Source organism: Plectropomus leopardus, chromosome 17 (genome assembly GCF_026936395.1).
Source record: "Plectropomus leopardus strain MGB_pleo_1.0 chromosome 17, ASM2693639v1, whole genome shotgun sequence".
Taxonomy (NCBI): domain Eukaryota; kingdom Metazoa; phylum Chordata; class Actinopteri; order Perciformes; family Serranidae; genus Plectropomus; species Plectropomus leopardus.
In genome coordinates, this window is record NC_142192.1 from 25,181,744 (window position 1) to 25,202,610 (window position 20,867).

The 20,867-nt window shown below is 39.1% G+C and overlaps 1 protein-coding gene across 1 annotated transcript in view; it reads right to left on the reverse strand.

The window, feature by feature from the left end:
* Positions 1-20,867, reverse strand: part of crybg2 (crystallin beta-gamma domain containing 2) — a 60,466-nt gene that overhangs the window by 35,831 nt on the left and 3,768 nt on the right. Inside the window, exons 2-4 of the mRNA XM_088090715.1 lie at positions 12,975-13,089; positions 5,506-5,688; positions 658-4,172 (exon numbers count right to left, since the gene is read on the reverse strand). Coding sequence (XP_087946841.1) covers positions 658-4,172; positions 5,506-5,688; positions 12,975-13,089 — 3,813 coding nt within the window. The remainder of the gene's footprint in view (positions 1-657; positions 4,173-5,505; positions 5,689-12,974; positions 13,090-20,867) is intronic.

The following is a 20,867-nucleotide window of genomic DNA, read 5'->3' on the forward strand; positions in this document are numbered from 1 at the left end:
CAGGGTTGAAAAAATAATGGACAAACTTTGCATGTGGATCAGTGATCAGTGATCTGTTCACTGCATGCTACTTGGATTTGTCAATCTGAGTCATGTCACTGACATGAGGGGATGTGACAGTGATGTAGTTATAGCACTTACCATGTGGTGCCTTTAAAAGGGTGTGTTCAGAACTACACAGGTATGTAGACAGCTCTGTTGGTAAACATTTCAGCTCATCTCAACTTCTTTTTATAAGTGGAAATGTTGATGTGGTTCAGGGGCCTTATCAGATGGCCACACAGTAAGGCAAGAAAGTTGAGGTTACTCATTTAAAGTGTATCATCTTGGTTGCACACCTACTGTATATTCCTTTACATTAGGCAGATTAAGGCTCACTTATGTCTCACATATCCCTGAGGCTACATGTTGCACATTCCAGAAGCTACAAGGCTTGAATGTCTTAAATGACAGGGCTCAGTTTGTAAAATAAGTCACCTTTAACACTTCACCTCGATGCACCCTAAACTTGACAGCTAACTATAAAGTACACACAGGACTTTCAAATTACATGTTCATTCACACACTTCATTTATGTTTAGCTTCAGGCCAATACGCCTACATCCCTGGACTCAAACAACAAATATTTTTTTAAAGATGTTAAGATTCTCGTCTTACCCCTGAGTCAGGTCGGGTTGCGCCTCTGCTGGATGCTCTTGTCTCTCTGACAGGGTCTCAGCAGCTTTGGTGTCAGGAAGGTGTGTGTCTATGCTCTGGGCTGACAGCTCGACTGCCACCTGTTCCTGCACCGTCCTGGTTCTGTCTGTGCTCTCAGTAATTGTATCCACCCACTCACTACTCTGCGGAGCCCTATTGTGTTCAATCTGTGTGGCATTTGATTGCAGCTCGGCACTGTGTGTCAAAGTGCCCGTGACAACCTCTACTCCGGCAGACGGATCTGTGACTGCACTTGCTGTAGTGACACTGCTGGTTTCTGTGCTCACTTCGACTATTTTTTGTGCCGCTGCAGTTGGGGAAACTTGCTCATCTGCCTCTCTAAATCTGGGTGTGATCACATCTTCCTCTCCTGTGTTACTGGAGACAGCCTGCATGTATTCAGAAATCATAATGTCTTTGTGGGACATATATTGTATCTCCTGGCTTGCAAGTTGCTTCTCTCCATTAGGGGGGTCTTCTGTTTCCAATTTCGTGGTCCCATTTCCCGCCGATCCCTCCCCTTGCCCATGCGGCTCATTGGAGGGTGGAGCCAAGTCGCATACCATCCGTGTATTCACCTGCTGAACCGGTGTGGCCGGTAACTCCTCCTTTCTCTCCTCCTCCCCCTTCCCTTCTTTCACTTGTGGCAACACTGTGGCTGCTTCGTCTTTCTCCTGAGTCTTTGCATCATTGCCAACAAGAAAGTCAGACATTTTAATCTCCTGCACTTGATCCTCTGACCTCTGACCTCTCACTTGCACTTCAGTCCGACTATTGAGATCCTCTTTTTCTTCGTCATTGCCCATCTTACCTTCCTCGCTCTGCATTTTAACAATCAACACTCTAAATTCTCCCTCATCTCTCTGCTTTATCCTGCTTTCTGTGATCTCTCCCTGGTGTGGAAGGTCCTCACGCAGCCAGGCCTCTTTTACAACATCTACCACAGGGCTTTTTGCTCTTTCATCCACCTTGTACACCTCTACATGCGGGCTCTCCTCTGTGTTGTCCTCTTCAGCACTGTAGTAGATCTCCATGGCACTGCCATCATCTGATCCCACACTCAGATATGTTGGGCTCAAAGGCCCGTCAGACCCATTTGTCGGTCCAGTAGGAGTGGAAAAACTCTCTTTTGTTTCAATTCTTATCTCAAGACCCTTCGATTCACTCATTTTTTCAGGCACGGGAGACGGAGAGACAGGATCAGCGCTCGCCTCGTCTGTGACTAACTCTTTGACTAGAATCACTCTCCGTTTGGAGTCTGTAACCTGAGCATCTGTCTCTTGGGACGTTACATCGTCAGAAGCAGGAGGGGCAGGGCTTTCAACCACAGAAACTGACCTGACATTGTCTTGAATGAGGCTAGAGCTGTCAGATTTCACCTCTGAAAGGGAACGAGTTAGCTCTGAGTAACAAATGCTACCACTGTCATCTGGTTTATAATCTGAAATGGGACACGATAGTAGATACCTACTGTAGATCTCTGTGTTTTGTTGAGGCTGGAAAGAAGTAGGATTAAATCTGGAGGTAGCAGGAACCCCCTTTATCTCGCTAACGGAAGAATTTCTGTTTATACAGCCGCCTACTGCATCATCTGTTCTGTGAGAAGAGTCCTTAGAAGTTGACAGGAGGGAGTATGTAACATTGGTTTCTGTGTGATGTTCATTGTGGGTTTTAACCATGATGGGTCCTGATCTGGTGCTCTCATGTCTTATTTCAGTACTGATTTGAGGGGGAGGGTTTGAGGTGGGTGACACTACCTCCAAGGCAAAACTCTGGGGGAGAAGGGGGTCATACGACGCTCCATTATTTTTATCCTGACTGACAGGATGTGTGCTCTTCTCTTCGCTAACAGAGGAGGTTGTTGTAACAATGGTGGCATTTTGTGGAACAAATCCATCATTGCAAGAAACTGAGACTTCTCTTGTCTCGGTACTGATTTGAGGTGGAGGGTTTGAGGGGGCTGACACTAACCCCGAGGTAAAACTCTGGGGGAGAAGGGAGTTATATAAAGCTCCATAAATTGTAGCCTGACTGACAGAACGAGTGCTCCTCTCTTCGCTAACAGAAGAGGTGGTAGTGACACTGGTGGCAGTTTTGGGAACAGATCCATCCGTGCAAGCAATTGAGACTTCTTGACATCTTATCTCGGTACTGAATTGAGGCGGAGGATTTGAAAGGGATGATTCTTCCACTGAGGTAAAACTCTGTGGGAGAAGGGAGTCATACGACGCTCCATAATTTGTGTTCTTCTCTTCACAAACAGAAGAGGTTGTTCTTACACTAGGGGCAGTTTCGGGAACAGATCCATCAGTGCAAGAAATTGAGATCTCTTGATGTCTTATCTTGGTGTTGATTTGAGGTGGAGGGCTTGAGAGGGTTGACACTTCTTTTGAGGCAACACTCTGGGGGAGAACTTTATCTTGATTTGCAGGAATTGTGCTCTTCTCTTTGCTAACAGAGGAGGTTGTTGTAACACTGGTGGCAGTTTCAGGAACAGATCTATCAGTGCAAGAAACTGAGACTTCTTGATGTCTTATCTCAGTATGGATTTGAGGCAGAGATTTTGAGAGGGATGACAATACTTCTGAGGTAAAACTCTGGGGGAGTAGTGAGTCATACAACGCTTCATAAACTGTTTCTTGACTGACAGGACAAGTGCTCTTCTCTTTGCTAACAGAGGAGGTTGTTGTCACACTGATGGCAGTTTCAGGAACAGTGTGAGAAATTGAGACTTCTTGATGGACAGACGCAGAATTTGCGCTTAGAGCCGAGTTGTCAGCGAGAGGAACAGGGGTCGAATCTGTAATTGTGGTGTCAATTTTGGAGTCAGTATTTGGCACAGAGAGTTCACCATTTTGAGTTGCACTGCCAGCTGTGTCAGGGGCGTCAGGTTGATGATGTGATAATATATCTCTGGTGGTTTCAGTAAGAGAGATTTCTATTTTTGTGTGAGACTGCTGGAGGATGTCCTCATCACACACACCGTTGTTTGTGATGACTGAATCAGCAACTGCTATTCTGTCATCAGAGGTGTCAGGCACAATTGAAGGCTGGCTAGCTGTAAAGATAGATTCAATCTGGTTATCGACAACGGAGGTGATTTCTGTAAGTGTTGTGGTGTCAGATTTATTGAAGTTTTCATGAACAGGAATGGTCTCTTTCTCCTCTGAAGAGTCTAGACTATCCAGCTGCAGCTCAGGGATGGTAGCAATCGGGGCTTTCTGAGGTTCCTCGTGTTCGTCAGAAAGAGCGGAGCCGTTTGTCAGAGGTTCTTTCACTTCTTGTTGTGTGTCTATATTGACATTTGACCCTGATTGGTTCGGCAGAGTGAAAGATGAGTCTAACTGGTTTGTGGCTAAAGGGGGAGGAGAAGGGATGTCAAATTTCTTGCTGATGTCAAGCTGTGGTTGAGACATGCTGATCGTCATCTTCGTGTTGTCCTTATCCAGCTCCATCTGACTGAGACGCAGAGGAGTCTAGAACAAGATCATTTGTTGAGTTTGCATATGCAGATATGTACAAGTTAGACCCAGTCTGCACCTCTCTGGTTTCATCATTACAGTAGAGCCACAGGGTCAAGCATTATGTCATTCTGAAATATAATTCCCTGCTGATCTTTCAAAACAACAAACAACTCTTTTTAGAATACTAAAACCTGCAATAATTGTTTTTTGGCCACCTACGAGCAAGAAAACAAGTTCTGAACACACCTTTTAACCCTTTGAAACCTCGATTGACATAAGTTTTGAAACATGAGCAAATCTGGTTTGATATCTTAGGCAACATGGGAACAAAGGCAGTGAGCAATTTGACAAGAAATGTCCTGCAAATTGCAAGAAATTAGGAAACGGTTTTTGGTCTCTCCCTACTCCTAAGGGAAATATCTTGCTCTTTAGCTGCTGAATGCTCCAGTGTGTTCACCAGCTAGTAACTGTGTCTGTCTGCACTTTGGTGCTGAGCAGGTAGTACACTGTGTTTTTTTGAGCTTTTCCGCTGACAACAACTGTCGGTTACAGCCAAAAACAATCCCTTGAGAGTGAATAAAACAATGAATTTACAGACAGAAAGTAAAAACAGGAGCTAAGACTCACAAGTGACTTTAACTTTCTTAAATGTTTTCCATTGTCATTTAATGTATTGTTATTATAAAACTAGCCATTGTAGGCACTTTAAAAACTCTTGTAACACTCTGGATCAAAACAATATTCTGTCCACTGACCAAGAGATATTAGAAAGATTTTCCTAGGAGTTATCTCTCAGAAAGACAAATGGTTAACCCAACAATGGTAATATGGAAAATACATAAATATAATAATACTTGAGAAGTACAAACTGGATAAATCAGACAAAACAGTATGATCATAAAATGTGTATAGTAAGTTTATACACAAAATTGGAAAAATTAAAAGGGCTCTATGCAATATTCAGAGCATATGAGTTGTCTGTACAACTTCAATAGCAATGTTGCTGACAAAGTTAACGTTGTTACTTGCGGGGAACAGGAGGATACACACTATGCTTGATGCAATTCTGATATCAGCAGTAACTTTTGTTTGAGCACAGTGCAGAGCAGCAGCTATTAGCTAGCCAATTGGACACACATGCACTTCGGCATGCGCCACTGGACCAGCTCACCACAACAAACCACAGAGAAGCTCAGATTACAACACACTTATAGGGAGTGTGACTTCATTCTCTGTTCAGGACACACTGATGCTGTATTAATGCTCTGAATGTTGCATACAGCTCTTCACAGAAAAAATAATTTGTCAGAAATGAATTTGAAACACAGTTGGGGCACGGTGTTACCTCTTTTGGCTCTTCACTGCCCGGCCTATGAAGGACGGCAGTGCTCCTAGAGATACTCTCTTCATCATCATTCTTCTTCTTCCTTCTAAAACCAAAGGAGAAGGAAGAAATCCTTTTGGGCTTACGGAGGTCCAACTCTGAGTAGCTCAGTTCTTTGCTAGAGGTAGAGGGAAGGATGGAGAGCTGGAAAGAGAGAGAGGGAGAGGAAGGAAGAAATGCTAATTTACTGAATTTGAAGATAAATTTTAACTCTGAATGAGCATGTTTCTAAAATCATCTAGAAATCTATTGCCTTAACCATTACTATGTATTGTGAGCGTAACCTCAATTACTCTTTATTACATAAAATATAAACTACAAATTCATTTCCTACATACCAAACATACCTAACCATTATCAAGCGCTTGCAAAGGATTAATTAAAAACCTCCTGCTTCTTTCATAGGTAAGAATGAGGACATAGCACGAGGAGAGTAGTTAACACCCGAACTTCATTCCAAGCAGTAAAAGCTGCTCCACCCTGAAAAAAAATGAAAGACTAATAGAACATGATCTAATAAACCTGGTATCTCAACTCTTGAATGTAGACTATATTTTAACATGTTACACGTTGTATGTACCGTGTATATTCTTATTGTTCATCTTGATTATATATATCTTCTTGTTCATTATGAGGCCTTGAAAACATATTTAAATTTTTAACTTATATACTAGTTTTATACACTGCATTTTAGTATAAGGCAAAGTTTTATATTTTATATATTTTACACACTCAACACATTATACATATTGTAATTTAAATATTCAAATATCAGCACCAATTGTCTAGTACTGTATTTCTTACATTTATATTTTTACACACTGACATACTCAGCATACTATACATATTTTATTTTTAAATATTTACATATTGTACTAATTGAAATATTGAGGTGACTATATTTTGTAACTTGTAGCCCAGAGATTATTATAATTTACAGCAAATAACATATACAGCCGTAGGCAAGTAAGAATCAGTTTGTCATGAAATAACTTTGACTGCTTAAAATGGTACATGGATTTTGAAGTATAAGTCATAGCTGACAGAGTGTCACTAAAGCTAATTAAATAAGTATACATATAAATAAAAAATATGAAATAAGTATAAATCTAGCAGGACAGAAGTTTTAAAAAGACGCAGAGTACCTTGGGAGAGCACCTTGTGTGACCCATGTGTTCCTATCAGATATTCCATAAAGACACCAATGTGTGCTCCTGCAGGCAAACACTGATTACAAGATAAAGGGGACTCTGTCCTGGTGACAAAGGAGGCCCTGCCATCTCTGTCACTGCTATGAGCCAGGTTTTAAACTGGGTGTGCCTGACAAATTCTTCCCTCTGCGATGGATAGTTTAAAATGTACAAGAAGCAACTACAACAATCACAGTGGAGTCTTAGCTGAGGCTGTAGTGAGTTAAAAAAGTACATAAATGCTAAATTTGGTAAAAAAAAAAAAGAACAAAAACCTTTTTTGCATATTTGCTGTCAATATTTCGACACAACACTAAATGAAACAGACAATATTGGGAAAAAAATCATATCATCTGCCTACTCTATTGCGTTGTAGTGCCACTGATGACCTTACCGCCTGTGGAGGGAAAAAACAATCAGAGCCGAGGAGTCTCTAATGAAGCTGTGAATCACTGCTTGTGATCTGCGGTCAAACTTAAACTAGGCAGCACTAATCAAATATGAATCGAGATTCAGTTGCTGCATGATTGACAGGATTTACAGCCATGTTAGAGACTCGTGGGCTTGGCTTGTTTTTGTTCACATGTGGTGGTTCTTTGGAAGAGGAGGAACATGATTTATCTCTCATGTACACAGTTACAGTTTCACCATATGACAAATTATTTCAATAAAAGTTGTCAACTGTAGCTTTAAGGTGCATAAGCACACAAACTGATGCTGCGTTCACATCGAATCAGGCAGATGCTAAATGGCAAACCAGATGTCATTTTAGTGAAGGAGAACAGGATGGCAAAATTAGGCGAGGCTGCCTGAGAATACCAGCAACGGTATGCTGTCCAAAGTTAAAAATGTTTAATTTTTTGCTGTCCTCCAGAATGGAATTTCCACTGGATATTGCAAAAAGCTAGTAATTTTGGTGCAACAACACCAGGAATTGTATAATATGTAATTGTATAATTATATAATTGTAACATTAATTGATAGTAATTCGCTTTCCATGTTGGAAATGAATTAATATATGACTTTTGGAGGGAATTTTATTGAGGCAATTTAATAATCATTTTAGGTTTCCAATAGAAAATGAAGAGAACGTTTCCTTTTTTGGCTAGGTAAATTGCTACAGTAATTGAATATTTTAATAGACACAAAATAGTTTTATTCAGTACATTTTTTCCATTTTTTGACAAATCACCATAGCAACAAATCATCATGCAAATTATATTTTGCCATCCTGCCATTCCATTGGAAGTTTTAAAAACTTTTTTTTTTCCCGTGCTGTCCAGGTCGTGTTTTGCCGATCTGCTGCCTACCATCTGCCGGACTCCATGTGATCGCAGCATAAACCATTGTGTTAACAGAACACGTGATTGACTCAGCATAACGTTTCCCTCAAAACATATTTGCTGTCTCATATTAGTTGTATTTAAATGTCATTTTGAGGAGAAAGGGCTGTGAAGCTAAGAAATGCTCTTGTGTTCTGTAATGATGAGGGATTGTTGTAAAGATGTCAGTGAAATTTTTCACTTTAATGATCTTTAATCCATCCTTGATGATTCTTGCACAATGACACATATTTCTTGTATTAATTTAAGTTGGATGTACATGATGCAGGGTAAAGTGTTGTGTGTTCTGAAAAAGTGTGGCTTGTTTCACACTTGCACTAGGATGTAATCCTTTTGGTAGTTTCTTCAATGACCCATGTCTACGAAAGGTTGCCTCAGGCATTTGAATGTTTGATATGATATCTTCTGATCTGGTCTACAAATGCAGCCACAACAAATTTCAATTGCCTTTTTAAAGACTGTTATAGCATGCTTTAAAGCTTATTCAGATTCATTTGTTCACATGCAAAGCAAGAATTCAGATCTTCATGTTAGCATTACTCTCATTTTGAGAGCTGACACATTCCCGCCATACAATGAAAACACACATTTAATGCATTTATACATTCACTTCCTGAATGCCATGCTCATATGCTGCTCCGTATGTAGCAGCTGCCAGATCAATGTATTATAATTTAAGTAAAACAATTGTGTGGGATCACTATGTTCTTCCACACAGTCTGTCCTGTAGGTCTCAGCTACAAAGCAGTCAGATCAGAGAGCGCTTCATCACAGCGCTGCTGTTAAGTAAAGCCCTGGCGCCCTCTTCTGGAAAATCTTTGGTTTATTTCTCCTATTTCTGACTCAAATTCATATCTAATACACACACATACATGTGTGTATATATATAACAGAGTATTTTTACAGTGTAGTATTAGAGCTTGTACTCAAGTAAAGGATCAGAATCCTTCCTCCACCTTTGAATATGCACCAGTCACAAGTGTTGTGAATTTGAACTGTGCACAGGCATACTGTTATTTTTGGAGGTACGCTGCCCTCTAGAGAGCAGTCTGTATGTCTGTATGTTGGTCAGCTGCAGGCAGTTGTTTGTCTTTTTGTGGGTGTAACCAATTGAGATTATATGAGTAGTTATTAAGTGTGAGTGTAAATGAATAATAGCAATGGGTAAATATAGTAGGTAATAAAGATTGTGCTTGTTTGCATGGTGTATATCAGGATTATCTGTGAGTGAGTGCCTGTGAGCATAAGGTGGTTATGATTGTGTAAGCAAGACCTCAAGGGAGTTTCTGCAAACCAGTTACCCATAAAGAGGGGTTCATGAAGTCACTGAACAGGGGGCCTTTTTACTCCACCCTAACACACAAAAAAATTGCCCCCAAGGACATTCTTGTTCAGACAAGTTTTAACATCTTTAGAAGGCCAAAAGGAAACCTACATGCAAGTCTTTCTATCTGAGAGCAAAACTCTGATATGAATACAACCACGACCAAAACATGGAATATAATGAAATAATTGTATTGATTTTGAAGATAAAATTAGATTAGCTCCCATGTCTCTATCTCTTACAAAACCAAAGTAAAAGTGCCTTTTTTAAAATGTTCTGATCTGTTTAAACAGGAAAAAATAATGTGCACAAATTACTTTGACCAACCAAAATAACGAACCTGCAATAAATATGTCATCCTCAGTGATTGATGTTATCCTACATATGTCACAAGATAGAAAGTGACATGGCTGAGGGACAAAAAGCTAATTGAATTTTTTTCATTTAAAACTGCAGAATCATGTGCCAGATATTTATCGCCACAGGGACTGATATATCAAGTTTTAACAGAATATTATCCCGTTAGCCTTCCAGGCAGCAGAGAAAGAGACGTTTCAGAGAATCAGATGTTGTGGCTTCATTCTCTCCTTGTCTCGTCAGCTCGTAAAAAGCTCGTCATGCTTTAATATTAGGGTAGGGTGGAGTTATCCCCTTCCTTTTTCCATTTGATATCATTTTATCAAGTATCCTGAAAACCCTCTTGACTATGTGACATTTTATGGAAATTTTACGTTATATTTAGTATATACCTATAACAGTATGTAACAACTGATAAACTGTAAAATTAACAATCAGTGAACACAATAACTGCAGGTAATTTGTCTTAAGTTAGCATTTTGGATGGATTTTGAGCAGACTGTCGTCTGTGAAAATTGCATCAGTGATAGTTTTCCTGATAATTTAGAAACTTTTTTTATATGACTGTCTGTAATATATACGTGTGTGTGTGTGTGTGTGTGTGTGTGTGAATTTTGAATTTCTTTGAAAATAACAATCATACATACTTAATAGGCTTATTTTGACAGAAATTCAGTGTTGTCTTCTCCCTAACACTTGGCCATTCTTCTATTAGCTCTTGGTTGTTTTAAAAGAGTACTTTTGTAATGCAGGTTGAGGCTTTTAGAGTAACTTCACTGTGCCGATATTCAGTGGGACTTGTTTTTTAACACATCTTTTAGGCTTATCTGAATTTTGAGAAATAAAAATTAAATTTAATCGTCTTCACTAAAATTAATGAAATGCCGATATATTGACCTACTGTATATTTTTTATAAAATGTTTTCTTATCTTCTTTGTTATCACAAAGGCCTCACAACCCTCTGGGTAGGGCAAAGCACCAAGTTTAAAACTGGTTACCAGCCTGGCAATGAGCCATCAGCTTTTGCTGAGCTGGACTGAACAGTTGACAAATTTAATTGCCTATTATTATAGTCATAATGTTCCTGTGTAACTAAAGGCCATATATTATTAATAAATTATGATTCACAATATGACTAAACCTACTTTGCAGAGCACAAATGTATTTCTCTCCGCATGTCTCAAAGCAGCAAAAAAAAAATAGATTAAAAAAACTGACCAGTCTCTGTTTACAAATATCATGACCTGTTTACTCAAGATAATCCACAGACCTTGTTGTGAGCGGTTTAACGTAGGAACTATTTTCTTCATACTGAACTACACCCACCAACTGTTTAACTGCAAAGGTAGCATGCATTTACTGCTAGCTCACCAAGCACCAATGTGCTGTCTTATATTGCAGCTCATCTTAGAGAACGCCATAATGTTTAAATCTTGCGCAGTCACAAGCACATGATTGACAGCTGCATTACAGATTTCTCAGCTCTGATTGGTCGTTTTCAGTGCCCGCGGTAGATTCTCGTTAATGCCATTAGAGGAAGCAGGAGGAGGAAAATGATTTTTCATGATATACTTTTATCAGAATATATGTTATTTTCATAAAAGTTACTAACTTAAGGCCTTTAAGCTTCATCAGTTTCTGACTGCGTCACATTAGAGTCAGTTGGGCTGTGAGAAGCAGTGAAAACAACCTTGTAAAAAATGTTGAAATGTTTTCCCTGGAGGCTGATTTGCTGGTTGCACAGACGCTCGGTGCTAACTAAGCTCTCAAATATTTTTTAAGCTTTTGTCTCCTGGTTCAGTTTTCAGGGAAATTTGACACTTTTAGTTGGTTTGGATGCTCTCTCAGTAATGGTTATGCTGTCTGTAGAGATTTTGCACAGAATGTTAAACATCCATAAGAGGAAGGCGGGGCCCTCTTAAAACTGCCACTCCTGAAGTTTCAAACACTGTTTCCCTTAAAGTAAGGTTTTCTTGTGCTTTTACAGTGTATACTGATCTGAGTTGGGAAACCTTTGAAACTAATGCGAATAAAGTCCTTTAAAGCTTATTTGGACATTACAGGAGATAATGGTCTGTCAACTAAAAAACAAATTAACTATTTTGAATTTGAAATCCCCTAAAAACATCACTTAGTTTGTTAATGAGACACTTGACTCGGGTAAAAACCCTTTCACCCAGTGCAGTGTGACACACAGACACAGCGCACATTTTCATGCTTAAAGCCAAACCTTTTTTGCATACTCAGTCTAATGCTGTGCTAATACATTTTTTCACTATTATTACAAAATAGGGTACATTGTAATTGACATAACCAAAATATGTGTGACTATAAAACACTGCCTGCTTCAAGTTTAAAGCATTAGTACTCATATCAGGTGCCATCAAATAATGCTATTTTGAATGCACAGTTATAGCATTATGGGCATGTGGCTTGCTAAAACACTTTAAAACACACACACACACACACACACACACACACACACATACACACACACACACACACACACACACACACACACACACACACCTCTTGACATGATCCAGTCAAAAATCTTTCCTGCTCGACTGCTTGAGTACTTTGAGGAACACGTCACTCACAAAATAACCTTTTGTTAGTCAGTTAGTCATGCCATATTACCTTGAATTTGTAAAGAAAATGTTTTTCCTTGCAAACCTATGCAGAAAATGATCAAAATGTTGATTTATTGATTGATAGGGGACCATGTCTAACAACAGTAAAACTAGATAAATACATAATTTTACAAACTCACAGCTCCTGCAGTAATGGTGTTATTTATCGAGTCAATACTCAATACTTCTTGAACACATGCATTTTTGCTAAAACACAAACATATGAACATAAAAAAACCTTAATGTTAAAGCCAGATGTTAAAAAGAGCATAGTTTTAATTTCTGTTCTGTTTGAAATAGTAAGGTTTTGAAAATGCATATGTTTGGGAAGTACTGAGCATATTCATAAATGAGACTTGGATTACACTGTAGGAGCTGTGAGGGAGTTTGTAAATGGATGTTTTGGTATGGTTAAACATAGTCCCAATCAACTATGAAATATAGTTTCCTTCTCAAATTCAGGGCAGGGTAACACAGCATAACTGATATACAAATGCTCATTTTGCGGGTAAAAAAGTGAACTGATGGTCATTTCTAATAGTATAGTTAAAAGAATTCAACAATGCAAAAACCTTGACTGACCTTTGACCTGGGCGCGGTGCCGTACAGAGAAAACTTGTTGTCTGAGGCGATGTTGTCTGAGATGTTGTCAGCCCAGGTCCCTCCCTCCTCTGCAGTGTTATTTGGCTCAGCACCACTGAGGAGTAAACAGTCATAAATGTGAAATTAGAGGAAACCGAATCCACAAATGTGTCACCTAAAATAGTATTTTGAAATGTTTCCCACAGCACAAAAAAATGTGAATAATCTGACACTTTTTTAAAATTCTGTGAAGACAACCTTTAAGATTAATTAATGTGCAATATGCAGTTCAGTATACTGCTGCAATGGGGTATTACATGATGAAAACTAGACATATATGTCATCCTGTAGGATATGCAGTGCTGTTCAAAAGGGAGGACATATGCAGTGAATCAATGTTTAGGGAATGCTGAATAGAACCAGCTGAACAGAGAGTAGGTTTGTGATCCTTTGAACCGCATTCCATGTTAAGCGAGACTTTTTTGTAGAACAAAGCATAATTATGCCATCAGGATTCAGTTAATGCGCATAAAGACATGCTTGAGAGCTACATAAGCCGTCACCTAAAATAAGACATTGCTAGCTACAAACCTCAAAAAGATTTTTTTAATTAAGATGATTAACTTTTGTCCACTTTGTTGCAAAACAACAGGCTTTTAGCTTCATCAGCATTGTTTACTGTCTCATGTCCCTGGACGGCGGCATCTGTGTGATGCTGCAGGGGCTTCAAAGTCAACAAAGAGGCTCCATCAGTAGAGCTTGAGCTGTCATCACATAAGGCAAATTACATAAATGTCCCTTTAAAAACAAAAGCTGTTTTTCAAGTGGACAATGCAAGAAGTCAAATTACAAGCAAACATTAGTGACAGCCATCGATGATTTACAGAGCGGGCCTACTTGGCACAGGCTCAGGGGCCAACAGTGTCAGGGGCCCCTCTGGCCTTCGCTAACAAAGTGTAACTCAAATTAACATGTATCGGGCAGGGAGAGACTCAAAATGAACCACAAAGAGATGCAAAGAAACTATGAAGAGATAAAAAACAACTAAAATGAGACATAAAATAAGTAAAAATATACCTCAAACAGACAAAAGCTGTCAAAGACATGCAATAGAACAACAGAAAGACATAAAATGACTGAAAATATTAAGAGACACAAAATGCTCAGAAAGAATCACAAAACAACCTCAAGGACACACAAAGTTACCTCAAAGAGAGACAAAACCACAAAAAGATGCTGACAACTATAAAGAGACACAAAACAACAACTACAAAAAGTGGCAAAGTCAGCACAAAGTCTGTGTCTTGATCCCATGTAGTGAAGTGGTGAGGCAGGTGAGAACAGCAGAATGACTGTAGTAAACAGTAACAGTAAGTGATAACGACAAAGCCCAGCTTTGAGTGTATCAATAATAGGGAAATGAGTATTAAAATTGTTTAAGATATTCGGACGCGGTATGTATCAGTAAATCAATACTTTCAAAACTGTAACAACAACAATGCACACCCTGTGGGAGCATGACCTTCTCTTACCTATAAAGGTGATAATTGTTCATGTTTTAGTCGTAATGCAGCTTTTTAACAGCTGACTGTGTAATATCATATGACAGACTCACATGGACACAGATTCGTGTAAAAAGACAAATAGACAAACACACATGTGCACAGTTTATGTACTTAAACAGCTACAACATGTCATGTATTTGCTCAACAGCATCCAGCTAATCAGTCAAAGAATAAAAACTACTGTGCGACAAATATAATTTTTGACAGAAATTATATCCGCAAATAAGATAATGAGTCATATCTTGTCCTTAGGGGATGTGTGTTTACGTGCCAACACAATGAAACATACACTCTGTGAACTTACAATAGCAACACCTGTCATTCTGAAGAGAAAAAAACAGACTTCATTTGGATGAGGTTCAACAGGATGTAACTGAGAGACAACAGTGCTTTCTTTACTTTCGCTGGTTGCATGTGCAATAAAATGTGGTAATGTTTGTTTGCATAAGAACAAGATTGATGTGGGGTGGGGGGGTGTAAGGCCTTCAGCGGTGAAACTCACACGTTTGCATTTGTTTCTACAGACTGGTAGACTCCTGCTGCAGCTAAGCCACGTGTTTTCTGTATGCAGGCAGACAAAAATAGGCACCATACTATTAATACTAATGGTAATTTTTGGAAACTAGTGCAGTGCCTTTTTAAAACATGCCTGATCGAACAGGCTGAATGCATGGCCTGTGGTGCTGTTTGCAGTTTTCTCAAGAGCCGCTTGTACAAAAACAACTTACAGTCAACACTACGCTTCTTTGAGTCCTGAGCAATAAACCTGAGCCCCCAAACAGCGAGATCTATTATGATGGTCAGATATGAAAAAATATTGAATTATATTACTATTCTAACTAATTGTATCTAGAAAAGACATACAAAAGAATCCCAAAGCACGTAAAAATATGCAACTTAGCAGTTAACTACTTAATTACTGTGTACTTCCACTTCAGCGTAAATCATTGCACTACATTTACAGAAAAAGATGTGCTATTGGTCATGTTGCAGATTCAGATTTTACTTACAGAATCTGAAAATTAGAATATGATGCATTATGATTTATTAAACTATTCAACATGCTAATAATTCCTCTTTCACTCCTCCAAAAATCTAAATGCAGGACATTTACTTTGTGGTGTTATCATTATTAGTTAATAGTTTGACTTTTAAAAAAGTATTAATGCTCTCTACTGAGCCCAAAAGCCCCATCACAGCTGCTGCACAAAGCCACAAAGTTTGCTTTCATTATTTAAAGTTTATTAATGTTGAAAGTGCCACATGTCAAAACTGCACCAAACTAAACAATGGACATCCTTAGGTCCCCAGCAATACACCCAACAAGTATGACATAGGATGAAAGGTTCTCACGATATGCAAAGGACACATATTAGAACATTATAGTTCAATATGCTTCTCACTGTTCAGTATAAATGTAGCTGGAGTCAACTGCTAGTTAGCTTAGCATAGAGACTGGTAGCAGGGAAAACAGCTAACCTGAACTACAGAGATAGTGGGGGGCGTAATTGGTTAACTTTGAAGCTTGCTATGTCTGTTTCCAGTATTTATGCTTAGCTAAGCTAACCGTTCTGATACCTCCAGCTTCATATTTACTGAAAAGTCAAGACAGCTATCCATCTTCTCAGTTAACTCTTGGTAAACACATAAATGGCTACTAAAATCCTGTTGGATGACTTCTAACTGAAATGTCAGAGCAAAAATTACTTTTGGGAGGCCAAGTTTACTCTCTGTGTCCCCTCCAGAGCAGTCTTTGTTAACCTTTGTGTTTATGGCCTTGCATGTTGGCACATTCAAGCATGTGTAACCAGGACCTGAGGGAGAAGACGGATAACTATGTAGGTCATCGTTCTCTGTGTTATAATTACAGTTTGTCTGCGCAGCACACACAATGCCATTTTAATTGGAATTCAAATGCAACTTAATTAAAGGTTTTCAGTATCATTATGTTGCTGTTATATAACAGGCGCTTTACTTCTGTATAGCCACATGCACTACTATATATCACACAAGCTACTGAATGAAGGGGATGTGATAGAGTTAATGCTTAACTATTTCCATTATTCAGAGCACACAGCTATCACCCGTCATCACAGTCATTTGTTCACTTGACTTTAATAAGACAACACTGATGCTGCTTTTAATGTCTTTCTCTGTAGAGACTCATGCAGGATAGTTAGTTAAACTCAATAAATTATTGAATACTGTCTGCAGAGACAGAAATGATCCACTGAACAATGGATCATCTTTATCTTTCGTCTGACTGATAATGATTCAAAGCTAGCATTTTTTAGGCTCTGGTGTCATTTGGAATCAATGCCCCTATTTAACCAAAAACAATAGACTGAATGGAACCAATATGAAATAAACTCAACAGCAGTATTTCCAATTTAGTACTTTAAGTCCACCATTGATTTTACTAAGAAAGCTTTCTTTAGCCTCACTGAATCCAGCTCCATAAATTCCTCCTCTGCTATTTCACCTGTTCTGCCAATACTGGCTAGACAAGTAAAGAAAAGTAGAACACCACCTGAGGATGAATTCAAGACAAATGGTTCAAATAATGAAGTACTGTTTAAAAAAAAAACTACCACAACAAAACAAAACAAACAAAAAAAGTTCAAAAATGATTTCAAAATTAGATGTAAAAGATCTGAAGAATAAAAGAAGTCATGTAGGAGTCCTGTAATGTTGCAACACATCAGTCTAATACTTGGATACCAGCATTGTTGTCTGGTATCCAAGTATTAGACACTCGTCTTTTGTCTTTGTCATATCTCTTTGGAGATATGGGTGTCTTACACCATTAATGGCTACGATAGCTTCAAGCTGCAAGCCACTCAGTGCAGCCACCAGAATAAAGGCCTTTATACACTGAGGAGTAAACTACAAAAAAAAATGCTGTATTTTGCAAATTTGTGATTATTTCAACACTTCAATAAAAGGTTTTGATGCACTGGCAGTGATGCAAATTTGCAACAACTACTGAGATCATATTAACGCAGAGCAGCGTCTGGCAGTCTGTCTGAAGTTGTTGTATAGTCTAAGCTACTGTTAAGTTATTTCATTGAGTTACTTTTTAGCAAAATCCTTGCAGTGTTTTTGATGTCCCTTTGGTAAAAGGTTACACAGTGTGTATGTCTAAAGCTTTTATTGTGAAAGATAAGAATGTAAGAAGTGGATCTGGCATACTCTGCCTTTGTTGAGGCTGAAAGGAGTAATGGGCTACGTCACAGTACACGGCTTCTTTCCTCTGAGACAGTTCACATTCATGTTTGAACTGATGCATATCTGACAGTCAGTTTGAGGAATCTTTGACTTGAAACACCTCACATACAACCAATAATGGCACATACTTGAGCATTTAACAGTGGTGGGGTCATGATGTGGCTGTCAGGCTGTCACAGGGGGAACCCTGTCAAAAAGTGTCTGGCAAAATTCTATTTAGTGTTCATAGCATTCATTGTATTTTGCCCTTAATAAAAACTCAACTACGACATCAATTAAAAAAAGTGTATCAGTTGGGCTCTGGTGGCTGATGCACACGTCAAGTCGTCACATTTTGCCTTGTCAGTGGACTTGCGTGTACTTATTTCGCTCTAGGTATCCTCCTGCATCTGCTGTTGATGTTCTGGGACACTGCAGTCAATGCAGGGATGTCAACAAAAGCATGTGGTTAGGTTTAGAGAAAAAACTGTGGTTTGGCTCTTAAGTCATATGGGAAGGGAACACCGTGTATGCGGGTGAAAGTCTGCAGTTAGTTGGACACACCACTATCTCTCCCACCTGCCCTGCAGGGGCCTTCCAGCTTCTTCGGCACCGGCAGCGTTTCAACTTGACGCAGTTCAGTGACATATTATATAGCAGAATTGTACTGCTCCAAAAAGTGGCTTTTGGCATTGGTATCTTATGCTGAAATTACTGACAATGCTGTGGTATTTGATGACTTTGGGGTGAGAACGGGCTGGCTCATTACTGGGGCAGTCTACTGCAGTAGCAGTATGGCTACGACAGCCTTCTGTATATCCACTATATATGAAAAATATAAATTATGCCATTTATTCTGGCATTTGGGATGAGCGTTGAGTGGAGATAAGAGTGTGCTACAGAGGATCTGGTTCTTTCTAACTACGCACCATTTCATTTTTTAACGTCTTAGACTTCAGCCCCAACTGATCCCAACTTAAGTGACATCACTTGAGGCAGTTTTTTTGAGAATTCGATGTAGATTCCTTTATTGATCCGTCAGTTAACAGATGAGTTTTGTTTCAGCACTGTATCCTTTGAAGTGCTCATTTGACAATAAAAAACAGGGAAGACATCACACTTCCGAGGAACAGATGTCTGTTTCCATGCACCTCAACTCACATTCACTTACAATTCAGGCCAGGGCACAATAATAGTTTACACTGCTTCAATAAAAATGCAGGAAGATGACCAAGTATTTATACTGAAAAGTGTGCAACGAACTATGTAACCACAGTTCCTTCACAAAGACAATAAGTTTCACGATACAGTGACTCACTTTGACCTCATTGTTTTAAATAATGTCAGATATTTAGGCACAGCTGAGTTGAGACATCGAAGCTGCAACCGTGACTAAGATGCTGCCAATGTATCCTTTGGCACAATGGCGTGTGTGTGGATTTGTATTATGATTGATTAGTAGTTCCAGAACAATGCAGTAGGCATGTGGAGCTGCAGGTTTCTCTACAGTACATCTTTTAATCCAAAACTCTGCTCAGGAGCCCGACAAACCTTGACAGACAGTCAAAGTCTGGGTGTGTTTGACTTCCTTGAAGAGGCAACATGAGTGTTTCCTCTGTCACGTCATAGAGAAGGGGTAAAGTTTCAAAAAGGGCTGATGTGACTTTGACATCCCCTTGAACTGTATGAATTGCTATGGAGTCAAAACAAACAAACTGACTCAAAGATGAATTTCTTATCCCTGAAATCCTCAAGTCAGATAAAACCTTGGACATGGATTAAATTTTAATCTTCAACCTAAAACAAAAACAGAGTTAGTCTATGTCTGGATTTAAATCTGATCTAGGACATCCATCCACAGTGTCAACAATTAAGGGAAGCACTCTTAGACGGTAAATCCCTTAAATTAAAACGCTAATATAATAGCTCATTTCAGTTATTGTTATGTAAAATCAGTGGCTGAGGGGCTACGAAGAAGAATAACATATTTTTCTTTTAATTCTTATTAGAATTATTATACTTTTGTCCTGGAAACCAATAGAAGTTGATGTTTGTATTTATCTTTTTAAATGTGTGTGCAGTTAAACTTTACCCTTGTGTAACCCTCGTGTGCTGCTCTTGTGTGCAAAGGCAATTCTCGTAGTGCCAGCCCATCTTTTTTTTCCTTATGCAAACACATGCTGTCACTCGGCCTGGTCTTCAACCACATGAACAACATGATGACATTGTACTGTCATGTGACTTGTGGCTCAGCCACCGCCTCACCTGTGTATCTTCACACTCCTTTGCTTACATATTGTGTGAGGTTTGTACAAAGCAGTGCATCTCCTTTGTAAACATTTCAGGACATTTGACATTTCAAAATTTGTTAAATGCTTGAAACTAAATTGTGAAAGCATTCCAAGTGTATGTATGATACTGCTATATAGGGATGTAAATCAAAGGTTTCACCACAATAAATTAAATCAATTTCTTGGACAGTACGATATTTGCTGATGTTGGCTGTTGGCCTTTGCTTAGTCCAGTGTCCCTTGGAGTACATTCATGGTAGTGCTCAGGCTGAATCACAGTAGTCGTTTTTACAGGTCTTAGTTCTCTTTGCTCCAGTGGCTCCCAGTGAAGGATAGAGCATGTCATATAACTTACTCGAAATGTGGTTTATAGGATCTTGATGGCAGAGCCCCTCGTTACTTCAACAGTTATTTGAAGAAGTCAGGTAGCCAACCTGAACCTTTATAGATTCTAAACCATGATGGGTAAGGGGCCGTGCCTACCAAACATTTTTTCTGAGGCCATTGTATTTTTTAAATGATTTCCAATGGCAACGCTGCATATTTACAACCCCAGCTGGGTGTTATCTGAGGAGCACCCGTTTTCAGCTGGGAAAAAATGATTTGGTGGTCATGGCCTCTAAGTTATTTTTTTTTAGCTATGTGAATACCATGGAGTGGAACAAACTGCCTTTTGCAGTAAAAGAGATGCAGTACCCACAAGGCTTTAAGACAGTTGTCAGACAGAGGCTGCTTGATAGCACCTCATCAGTCATTTTCTGTAACCGCTTATCCTTGTAAGGGTCGTGGGGGGGCTGGAGCCAATCCCAGCTGTCATCGGGCAGTTCACC